Below are 12,315 nucleotides of genomic sequence, written 5' to 3'. Positions count from 1 at the left end.
GGAAAGGTGCTCCAGTATTGCCAACCCCAGACATTCAAAACTCATACGGCAGGCCTCCCAAAATCATGAGATTGGCTTAAAATGTTGAGATTTTTTTAAAAGAACATTTTGAGCTGTTTTTACTGGCCCTCTGGTTTTTGAGCCTTTAGTGAGAGGTCATATTTTCAATTTTTTCTGCTCAACCATGAGGACCAAAAACTTTTTTTTAAGTGAAAGATGAGGTTCTCACAAAATCACACGACTCCAGGAGCCAGAACTTTCAGAAAAACACCAAATAACACAAAATTTGTGATAAAATTGCAAAAGTTGGCATCACTGGTGCTCTCATCCCAACTAATGCTAAATTTTCCATTCATAAATATAAAATATTGTGCAGGACACCTAATTCAGGAAAGTATTACAATTCTCTGAGTTAGTTTTTAAATATTACACATTTGGTTCCACTTGTCTGTACAGCTGTTGCATACAGAGACAAAAGTACACTAATTTTGTGTAGTCAATTCTTTGCATCGTCCTCTGTATAGTGTGCTCAGAGCAGAGGGTCTGGGCTTATAACTGCCTTAATTCTGCCTTGCCCATCTTCTTCCTTCAGTTCCAGTAGGGATCAGATCTCTAGTTAAAGGGAAATGGGTGCCATGGATAGATGCTCTCCAGAGTACACACAGTCTGAATGAAGTCTGCAGTTCATTTTGTTTAAAAATTCCATGAGTTTCCCAGTGTCATATGCAGCCTTATAGGAAAGGAAAAAAGCCTTTGGAAGGAAAAAATCATGCTTTTGTTGTAGGATTGCCACATGCGTTCCAATGGAAAGACATACAAGCAAAGTCTTTCTTCAATTAATACGTATGAAATAAAATCACTAAGCCAGCTTTGTGTCATGGCAAATTGTATCAGGAATTGCCTTCTTAGAATTCACTGTGCTATGGGGTTACCACATCCTACCTTGTTGTCTCAGAAATTTCCATGGCTGCATCCGTTATGCTATTAGAAGAGTAAGAAATGGCGGCTTTAGTGAGAAATGAGTGTCAAGTGATAAGCTATGGAGAGCTAAGCAAAGTTCTATTGCTTGGTCACAGCTGTGCAGTTTTGGTTCTCAGGGGCTTGTGTAAACTTTTTATTTGCTTTCAATTCAAATGAATTTACAGGCCCTGAGTTTTGAGATAAAAGGAACCCAAAAACATAAATAGCTCCAATTCAGTCAAAACTGGATGGAGGTTTGATAGAAACAGGACCCAAGTTCACTTGAAAAGTTGTAAGCATTTAGCTAACCGAGAGGTGGGCAAACTACAGCCCGCGGGACCCTCCTGCCCAGTCCCCTGAGCTCTTGGCCCGGGCGGCTCGCCCCCGGCCCCTCCCCTGCTGTTCCCCCTCCCCCATAGCCTCAGCACGCCCCACTGCCGGCGCAATGCTCTGGGCGGCTGGGCTGCAAGCTCCTGGGGCAGCGCCGCTGCAGAGCCCGGCCTGACCCGGTGCTCTGTGCTGTGCAGCGTGGCTGTAGCGCCGCCAGCCACCGGTGCTCCAGGCAGTGCGGTAAGGGGGCAGGGAGCGGGGGGGGGGTGGATAGAGGGCAGGGGAGTTCGGGGTGGTGGTCAAGGGGTGAGGGGGTGGATAGGGGTCAGGGAGGTCAGAGGGCTGGGAACAGGGGGGTTGAATGGGGGCAGGGGTCCCGGGGGACAATCAGGAGGGAGGGAGGGGTTGGATGGGGTGGCAGGGGGCAGTCAGGGTCAGGGGCTCTGGAGGCAGTCAGGGGACAGGGAAAAGGGGTGGTTGGATGGGGCAGGAGTCCCGGGGGGGCTGTCAGGAATGAGAGGAGGGGTTGGATGGGGCAGCGGGGGGCAGTCAGGGGCGGGGGTTCCAGGGTCAGTCAGGGAACAGGGTGGGTTGGATGGGACAGGAGTCCTGGGGGGAGAGGGGGTGCTGTCAGGGGGCGAGAAGCGGAGGGGAGACGGGGGGGGGTGGGCCACGCCCCCTCCCCTAACCAGCCCTCCATACAATTTCCAAAACCCGATGCAGCCCTCAGGCCAAAAAGTTTGCCCGTCCCTGAGCTAACCTATACTGAGTTTCAAGGCCTGAATTCAGACAGGTGACTTTTAGCAGGAGTTGGGATCTTTACAGGATCAGACCTAAAGTTTATTATGAAATATGAAATCAGGCAACTTTTGGGTGGCTTCAGCTGTCGTAATAAAAGTTTCATACATTAAAACTGGAGCTATCTTGCTTACTCCTTTCTGTCTACAACCCCAGAGCAACGAGAGCTTTGATGTGTCAACACCCTAACGGTCTCTATTCCTGGTCTGCTTTGCATTGCTGGTTGTTTTAATAAGCAGACACCATTTGTAAAGGGCACCTGGCCCTATACACTAACATATTAAGGGGTTAATTCACTACATCAACCCACCATTTAGCACTGATTGCATGGTTTTCTATAGCCTATTTGAGTAAACAATTGTGACTGTGTTCAGAAACTGCCAGTGCTGAACACTTAGGCACTTTTTCCTTCCATTCTCAAAGTGGGAAATTCACGGTTTGCCCAAATAATAAACTTAAGCTATCTAAGTGTAATATAAATTGATTATATGCTAGCTAGGGGTCAGATCTATGCTGAACAGGAATTGAAAGCAATGCATAGCTCTGTGTGGCACAAAGTCATCAATGTGACTAAATACTTCCCTTTTGGAGCCTCCATTTGAACATGAATTGGGAAATTAAAGACAGCTGCCTTTATTCGTTAAAGTACATATATTTGTTAAAAATGGAGAAAAAGCTGCAACATAATGTTCTAAGTTACTTGTAGCTATATAGAGATCTTTTCTGTAATTCTCTCATCTGTTTCAAGGCACTAAAGAAAGAACAAGTGATTTACGTTTTGGATGTTAATAATCAAACCTACTGTTATCTATATTATACCATTTTTAGGAAAAAGTCTTCAAAATCCAGAGCATCTTTTCCTGCATTTCCAAAATTCCTTTAAATATCTATAGATTTTTTTTGTCAGATGTAACAGATGGAAACAACACTCCTTATACTAATAAAAGATGACCTGGAGAACAAAGGCAGGATCCAGAATTTCAGGCTGCCTAGAGTGCCAGAAGAAATGGAGTCTGGGGAGTGAGAATATTTTGAAGTTCAGTAGCTCTTGGGATTACTCTGGGCCCCCACTGCCTACAGATTATATAAATACGATATTCCCCCAGAGACTACCTGAAAAGAAATCTGCTCAGTCTGAGAAATCTCCTGACCCACGCTCATAATTACTTATGTGCCTTTCCAGATGCCTACTCAACTTCTTACATAGTGAGCACATTTAAGAAGCTGGATCTTAAAGCCTCTACATTCAATTTGTAATCTTATATATTAATCTCTTCTGAAGAAGCAGAAGAGATTCATGCTAGCTAAACAACAACTGTAGGCAACAGGTATGAACATATCTTTACTGTATCTGGCAAAACTGCAGCTAAAAAGAACCAGCAGATGTTTGTTCTGAGATTCCCCTCTAGAAGAAAACCCTTTTTACGGCTAGTCAAAAAGGTGACAGAAAAGTTATCTAATCCACTTCTCTGCCAAAAGATAGTGAGCTATCCAATTCCGTGGACTCTGATATAGACTAGTTTGATATGTGGGTTTACTCCAGCATCACTCTTCGTGTTTTTGCTCTGTGCTTTGGGTTTCCACTTACGGCAATATCCCTGCCTCCTCTCCTCTCCCATCATCTTCCACACCATGGATCACTGTTAAACATTCTATACTCATTATGCTCACAGAACTTCCATTAGCTATTCAGGGTGAGGAACAAGTACAGAATATGCAATAGAAAGCTGCAGTGCAGAGAAGCTATTCATACTGGAGAATGGAATTTTGCCCTTGATTCCCATTTGCTCCCTATATCAAATGCTACTTGCCTCAAAGAGACTTAAGTGACATAGACTAGTGATGGCTTTAGCATGTGGACTTCTTTACTTTGATTCTATGCACTGGAATCAGTATTTTTTTTATTTAGTGGCAATTGTAATACTGCCCTATGGTATTTGTTTCCTTCCTAGCGTTAGACTATATTGGCAATAGCTCAGACCCCTCACTTAGAACTGAGCCAAACTTGGGTGGATGAGGTTATGCCCTGAGCTTCTATTGCTTTCTTTTCATTTCTTGTTACCAAATGTTAGGCTGATGTGAACATTCAGATGATTGTTGGTTTTCATTTCCTCTCTGCTGCACGTCAAAAATTATGTCATTGATAGTATATTTACTCTAGTAATTAAACTCATATGGTTCCTCTTTTATTGCCTTTGCCCCTCTTTTAAAGAAATCCTATAAAAAGTTGTTTCTGAAGACGAAAAAAAGGGACCCTCACCATGTGCATGCTCCTGCAGTTTATAATAGTTTCGACAGTTAGACATTAAAAGGGGGGAGGGAGGTCATCTGTGGCTGGGCTACTTTGTTTTTATACTTGTGCTGATGTCTGCTGTTTGAATGTCTGACCCAATATTTCCAAATTTGTTACACTGCATCCATATGGAAAAAGCCGGTTTGAGGGAAAGGAAAATTGTTGCTGATTATACATTACAGCCAAGGTTCCCCAGTCTCATCTAGTCCTCATCTAGATTTAATAACAGACCACTTCAGTACTAGTGCAATCATTTCTTTACTTTTATTGAATTGACTAAGAATGTGTTAATGAGTTTAGTTCTTGTGAAAAGTGCTGAGCTGACACCTTCAGAGACTGGAGAGCTCTATTTGCCATAGATGAGATACAGCACAGATCCCCACATCTGTCATCTAGACAGCCTGGAGACCTTAGTGGTTGAGAGACTAGTTCAGTCTCCATGCCCATGCTTCTCCAGTAACACTGCCAAGAAGAGCTGCCAAGGGAACTTATTGCTCAGCACTTTGCAGGATTGAACCCTAAGCAGTCAAACTGATAAGCAAGTCTAACATTTACAAGCCATTCATGCAGCTTCTACAGACTCTTCATGGACAACTATAAAACACCTGTGCAACAAACTCATGTATATAAAGTGAATGAAGGCCCCAGTTCAGCAAAGTATTTAAAGACATGCCTAACACATGACTTCAGTGGGACTACTTATGTGCTTAAAATTAGGCATGTGCTTAAGTGCCTTGGTGAATGAGGCCTATTGCACTGTATTGTTATTCAGCTTTCCCAGTCCCACCTATCTAGATTAGGGTTATACTGCCACCCGTGACCATGAGGGTCTTCACGTAAAATCAATAATAATAAAGCAAGTCCCTAGTGGACTTCATGGAGTCACTGGCACTTCTCTATTTCTGGGGTCAAAACTCTGCTTGGGATAGAGTTTTTTTTGGGGGGGGGAAGGGGGAAGTAGGGATTTAGGGATAGAAGGGGGTGTCAATGTTGTGTCGTTCTGATGTTGGTAAGACTCTGGATTCACCTGATTCCCTCTGGTTCCATAACTAGATCCCCTTGACTGACAGATAATGAGCTTACACTCTACAAAAGGCAGGGAAGGATGGATGCTCCCAAAAAGGGGAGGCTTAGAAAATGTTTTAAAATGGCAGCACCCACAAACATTGAAATAACTGAGGCCTATCAGCATCTCCACTCTAGCTGGGCCATAAACATTTGCTCCAGGTGGAATAGAATGTATGTTATTCTTGATCCAAGAACAACTTTTTTCCCCCCATGTACCATTTTTAAACAAGGAAACGAACTCTTCCAGTTGTTTCAAAGTTGCAGATGTACAGGCCCATGAATAATGATTGAGTTAAATTTGGAGACTAAATTCAATCATCAGAACATGGGATACAGCGATTTTAGTCCTGTTCTAAGTGCAAATTTGAATGAAAACTGATTCTGAGGGAACCTTATCACCTCCAAAATATATACATATGCATACATACAAAAATAAAATATATTCAGGATACAGTCAACTCCTGACGTTCTTACTTCTTTTTAACTCAGGAAAGTTTCCATAGATTCCTATGATAGAAATGAAGTTTGTCTGAGTACAACCCAAGTAAAGACCTGAATTTGGCCTATTCAGCATACACAAAATACATAATGGAGAGGGGTGCTCAAGAATTTGTACTGGCTTAAATTTGAAATGAGAGCATGACTCTCAAGTGGGAGTAATGCTGTCATCCCAGTTAAGTGACAATAAAATCCCTAAAGCACCACTCTCTATCAGATATTTCAGGTAAGCCTACATACATACATACATTTCTTATTCTGCCCCCATTTTTGTGTTTTCTGTCCCCAGTCTTGCTACGCTCTTTCCTCTTTAAAATATACTAGTTGCTATGGAAACAGTTATGAGACTGGAATTAGGCAGAATTTGACTAAGAGCTGCAGAAAGTCAATTAAAGTAACAACTTGAAAAGTGATGGATAATCTTGGGCATGCATAAGACAGGGACAAACAAATGGATAGAAAGACAAGGACAACATTATCAACTATGAGGGATTTACAACAGGGATAAAATTGGCCTATACCAGTGGAGGGCAGAATTTGGTCCTACACCTACTTCACAACATTGTTTGGTTTTTATTTCAGATTCATTGTATTTTAACTAAACATAACGACAATCCAGGACCCTATGGGAATATCTACACTGAAATAAAAGACCTGCGGCATGGCTGCAGCTGGCCCAGGTCAGCTGACTTGGGCTCACAAGGCTCGGGCTGCACTTCAGACTCTGAAACCCTGCAAGCGGGAAGGGTCTCACAGCCAGGGGCTCCAGCCCAAATCCAAATGCCTACACTGAAATTTTACAGCCTCGCAGCCTAAGCTCTGAGAGTCTGAGTCAGCTGACCCAGGCCCTGAGACTCAGTGCTGCAGGTTTTTTACCACAGTGTAGACATACTCTAATAGCTTCAGCTAAGCTTTGAAGACCTATACAAGTTAAACATGTTAGGAATAATTCAAGCCCTTGGAACAGATGTAATCCAAGATGCCTGCCATCTTACAGAAATAATAATAAAAATGATTGTAAAGAAATTGACATAAGTCAGGTGCTGCTGATTTGCACAGCAAAAAGTCTGTTTCAGAAAAAAAAAAAAAACTTTTTTCTGTTGTGGTCAAAGACATCCACGCCGTGATTTTAGTTCAAAGACTCAAGCCTGAGGCCAGTTTATTGACATATATACCAGTGCACTGGGGTGCAGTCCGAAGACTGACACCCCGAGGGCCGCACGCAGACGGCTTATATTTCATCAAACCGCAAGCAAAGTACAAACAATACGTCATGAATTAAGAAATTGGGGTTGGGGTCAGCCCTCCCCCCTCCTCCACCCGGTACCCTCCTCATTATTTCCCAAGAGTTGGGTGTTTATTTGGGTAGAGGGGCGCTTGGTGGTTTTCCCTAGGGGTGGTACTTGGCACCAGTTTGGGTACATTTCTCAGCAAGGCACATGTTATTTTCCGGGGGGGTTCGGTTACGGGTGAAGGGGGGTTACCATGAGATGCCTAAAGAAGATCTATGATTGGCTAATATTGCAGATAGCTGGAATTGGAAAGTTTGCAGGTAGCTACAACTGCAAGAGTGATCAGCTCTTTGTAAAAGCAATTTCTTAATGTATTTCATAAACTTGCGGTTATTATATTGCTAAAGCAGTTTGCATTGTTCCTTCCTCCTCCTTCCTCTGGCCATTACCCTTGACCGAGTTTGGCAGAGAACTGTGTTGTTCAGTCTTGCTCAGGCTTGGGCCTGTACCGCTCTGTGTAAGGGCAGTCAGCATAACAGATCTCTGTTGGAGGGTTTATTCCGGGGCCTTCAGATTCACAGCTCTGGCTATTAAAAAGAAGGCCCCCCTGTTCTATTTCCCCACATTTCTAATTAAAAAGGCTTTGAAAGTTAGTTTATTTCCCTAAAATGCAGCTTTCCTGTAAAAAAAAAAAAGGTGCATCGTTTAGGATGAAGCGCCCGGAATACAGCAACTGGAGAGGGGCTTTGGGATCCTACTTGGTTATAGTCCTACAGTGTTTTCAGATGCAACTGAAATAAGCTTTTATTACGTATCATTACGTGGCCAAATCCTGAAGTCCTCAATCAGATAAAACTCTCCTTAGGTCCAAGTACAAATAAGTCAGAGTTTGAGCTGATGTTGTTCTTACTATTACTATTAATAATACTAAATTATGCAATACTATAAACAACAACTATGGCTTTGCGGTGTATGTATAAATCTTATAAAACTATTCACATGAAAACAACTGTTTGTTTCAAAATACAACTTTCAAATTTATTTTTTCTTTTTACAACCCACTCTACAGAACCAAACTACACTTTGAAATATGAATTATAATGTGATAACTGCACATTTCGGAAGCTGGGAACCCCCACTTTTGGCATAGTGCCTCACCTAAGACATGTGGTTATCATATTATAAAACATGAGCAGCAGTTAAATACCCTGCTACCATGTACTACGCAGCTCTCCTGGGTGTAACCTTACACCTGTGACTTACGAGATTTTCCGGCTTGAAGCCTCACCAGCAGAGTGTAAACTGAAGCCGCTCCAGAGACAGTTGGGTGAAAAGCAGCTCTGGCGGCGTTTGAACTGAAGTTGTTCAGGCAGAGAAACCGATCTGATGGCATTTTGAAAGATGGATGAGAGTGGATGAGGAAAAGGTAAGGAATGAAGGATAGGAGGAGGAGGTTTGGAAAAGGGAGAAGAGGAGACAGGAAGGATGCACAGGAGGAGGAGGTGATATGGAAAAGAAGAGGAGGAGGAGGAGGAGGAAAGAGGGGATATGTGAAAGAGGAAAGAAGGATGGAAGGAAACGAGAGGAAAGGAAGAGAAAAAATGTAAGCAACATGTAATGCACACCTGAATTATGCATTCCTGGTATACTCGTCACACACACCTCCCAGTGACAAAGAACAGGACTAGAATCCACCTAAAATAACATTCTTGAATGATAAATACCAGACTCTGAATTAAATGCCTATACTAAAATCCTTTTGCAGTCCACAAGTAGAATAAGGGGGTGTGTCGTATTGGCCTTCTCAGGGGTACCAGGCACAGTGACAGTACCTTTTAGAGGAGATTAAAATGACCCACTCTAACAATTCAGTGCATCAATGGGAATAAAAAAGATTTCTCCTGTGCTACATTTTCAGGAAAACCCTGTCCCCTGGGCCAACTTGATTTCACTTCATTTTACAATTCTGTGTATTCTCAGCAAGGGTTGTGTCCAGCTCCAAGTCTCTACTTTTCTCCTTTTAGCCTTCTGAAATCCTTGAATTAAATCTTCTAGACTTCAGATCCATTCCAACTGCTGCTGTAGCTTGAAGTGCATCCATTTATCCCCTGATCTGGGACTAAGAAAGCCCAACCTAGCAGTACTTGGCAAGTCAAATGTGAACTTCAAGTGGAAGATCTAGAATAAATTACTAAATACTTGGTGGTTCCAAGTTTCTTTATCTTCTCAATAGCTGATATTAACCAGAAATATCCTAAAGGGGCCAAACAACTGAAAACCACAGACCATTAAATTCCGTCTGCCATATTGAATTGCTGACACAACTGACTATATATTGGTACCCTAAAGTTGCTGTTCATTATGTTGAGTAACATTAAAAAGTATCCATGTAGCACGAACATATATAAAATAGTCACCATCTATGCTTTCTTCAGCAGTTATCCTGTCAGATATCACAAACTAAATAGGGTGAATATGTGTTCAATTCCTGAATGGGAGACCTCAAAGCAAAATTCAGAGTGCTGCCAGAGGTGATGGTGATATTGCAACAGGGAAATGGTCTTCCCTTTGATACAGTGCTCCTGCATGATGTTCAGGGGGCAATGTGCTGTTGGAGATACTGCATTTTGGATGAGATGTTAGATATGAAGGCCTGGCCACTTGTGGTCATTAAAGACCCCTTGGCACTGTCTGCAAGAGAAGAGATTGCACCCAGTGTGCTAGCTACATTCTAATTTGAATAATTACATTATTCAATTGCTTCAATTACTCTGCCATTGAAAATGGACGATATATTCCTCTCTTAATCCCCTCAACTGTTGCGTAGAGCTGCTGTGTGTTGTTAAGTTACTGCTTCATTCCACCTGAAAGTTGGTTGCATTTCAATGCAAAGTGTTTTGTTTCCTACGTATGTCGAATCTGTACAGGTCTTAGGGATGAAAGGTGTTATACAAATGAAAATTATTATTATTATAACTTTAAAACCAACATGATCCTCCTCACTCAGGCACCCACATTTGTAAGGTAGTTCCTACTCCCTGATTAAATGGCCTTACCGTAGAGTAGAATGCCTGCCAGAGCGGGAAATGCTATTGCCAACTGGCGAGGGTAAGTTACTTCCTCTATGCAAGTCTTCAATGGAACGGCTCCAAGGTTTGGATTTATCCATTGAGTTTTCCACATTGTTCTCCAAGCTTTCAAAGTCAAAACTGAAAGGAAATAGAAATTCCAATGTAGGCTTACACAAAAAAAGATGTACATAGCTTTTTTTCCTTCCTGTTAAACATCTGCAGATTTACTAGGTCCCAACAGATTACAAGAAAAAACTAAAAAAAACAATGCAAAACAATTTCCCTTCAGCTGGAACACAGTGCTAGATTCAAGTACATTTTGCAGCAAATCTGGAACTTGACAAAAGGAGAAATGAGCAACACAGGGATATAATTTAAGAAGAATCAAACAGCCATGAATTAATCTTATTTCAGTGTAAAAAAATACAACATTGACTGATTTGCTGATGACTAACAGCCTTGGAGAATGGAGGGGGAAGCTCAAAGCTGTCTTAATTTTATTTTAATAAATCAATACATGGTGTGGCTATTAATTTAATTTCATCAATCAATATGTGACTGAGCATTTATACTGGCTTGTTGGCCAAGGCTAATCTTGAACCATATGTAATACATTAACAAAATCATTATAGATTTTCTTGATTTTTGACTCCTTACCCACTTTGTTGCCATTTAAAGCAAGAGTTGGTTGTTCCTCTTACATTTTTTGAGGTTATTACTTACGTTTACCATGTTAGAGGGGAAAAAAAAACTCTGGCACGTTAACTTGCTTCCACTTATACAATTTTAGGAACAAAATCTTTAAAACAAGCTGTGTGCAGTTTTTCCAGTGTTAGTAATATTTTAAAATATATAATTTTCCTTAATTAATTTTATTATAATTCCACCAAAAGTCTCATTTCTTTTCAATGGTAATATATATACACATGTATTCAATCTAAAAATAAAACTTTGGCTCCACTTAGCTAGAGTTTGCATGTACAATACAGTATGCAGCTCTATCTTTTCTTAACACATTCATTTCATATAAGAAGTTATATGTACAATGTAATTAGGGTTGGCATATTTCAATTTTTATTTTTTTTATCATTTTGACAGAGATCAATTCTAAGGTTTTTTTTCTATTTTTATTGATTTAAATTTTCCTATTTGCACAAAATTATGAGTTTTAAGCATTTTAAAACAATATTTTATCTATTTAAATTTTCACAGTTGCAGGAAAATAGAAGGGGGGGGGTCAGACAATAATTGTTTTATGACACCGGACATTGATATTCAAAAACATAAAGCTTTATAACTGTTAATGCACAAATTCACAACATCCCATGACAATATACACAAAGTAAATATCCTTAAATCAAACTCTAATAAGTTCTCAAGCAGCAATTTTATCACTTTGCCTATTTGTAAATTCAGATTCTTACTGATGGATTTTTTTTTGTTGGTTTGTGTGTATACGACGAAATCGACACTTACCAACACTAAACCCTGTGAGTATGTGAGAACATATCCTCAGTTGTTTAAATTACCTCCATTTCAGTCAATGAGGATACAATGATTTACATTGGCCCATAATAATTTTTTCCAACTTTGCATTGTTTTAATACAGAATAAATAACAATATATTTGGAAGTGTTGTCTAGTGGTAAGGTCAGACAACTGGGAACCAGGACTCCTTTTTTATTCCTAGTTTTGCCATTGACTTCCTGAGTGGTCTTTTAATAGATATTCTCTTTCTTGAAATCTACCTATCCATAAAAGTGATCTGATTATACCTACCCAGCTTTACAAGAGTATTGTGAGAATTAGTTTATGTGAGTACCGTATATACTCGATCATAAGCTGGTTCGTTTATAAGCCGACCCCCCCCCCAAAGATGGATAAGTAAAAATGGAAAATTTTTATAACCCGTTCATAAGCCGACCCTATAATTCAGGGGTCAGCAAACTTTGGCTCCCAGCCCATCAGGATAAGCCGCTGGGGGGCTGAGATGGTTTGTTTACCTCGAGCGTCCGCAGGCACGGAGGTAAACCTAAGTAAACAAAGTGTCCTGGCGCCAGCTGCT

At 40.9% G+C, this 12,315-nt stretch overlaps 1 protein-coding gene across 1 annotated transcript in view; it reads right to left on the bottom strand.

Moving 5' to 3' along the window:
- The window catches only part of FMNL2 (formin like 2), a 278,340-nt gene that overhangs the window by 81,251 nt on the left and 184,774 nt on the right, over nt 1–12,315 (bottom strand). Inside the window, exon 6 of the mRNA XM_026647487.2 lies at nt 10,236–10,388. Within this exon, the coding sequence (XP_026503272.1) occupies nt 10,236–10,388 (153 nt within the window). The remainder of the gene's footprint in view (nt 1–10,235; nt 10,389–12,315) is intronic.

Source organism: Terrapene carolina, unplaced genomic scaffold (genome assembly GCF_002925995.2).
Source record: "Terrapene carolina triunguis isolate 2854851 unplaced genomic scaffold, T_m_triunguis-2.0 Scaffold62, whole genome shotgun sequence".
Lineage (NCBI taxonomy): Eukaryota > Metazoa > Chordata > Testudines > Emydidae > Terrapene > Terrapene triunguis.
This window is presented reverse-complemented; position numbering and strand designations above follow the sequence as displayed.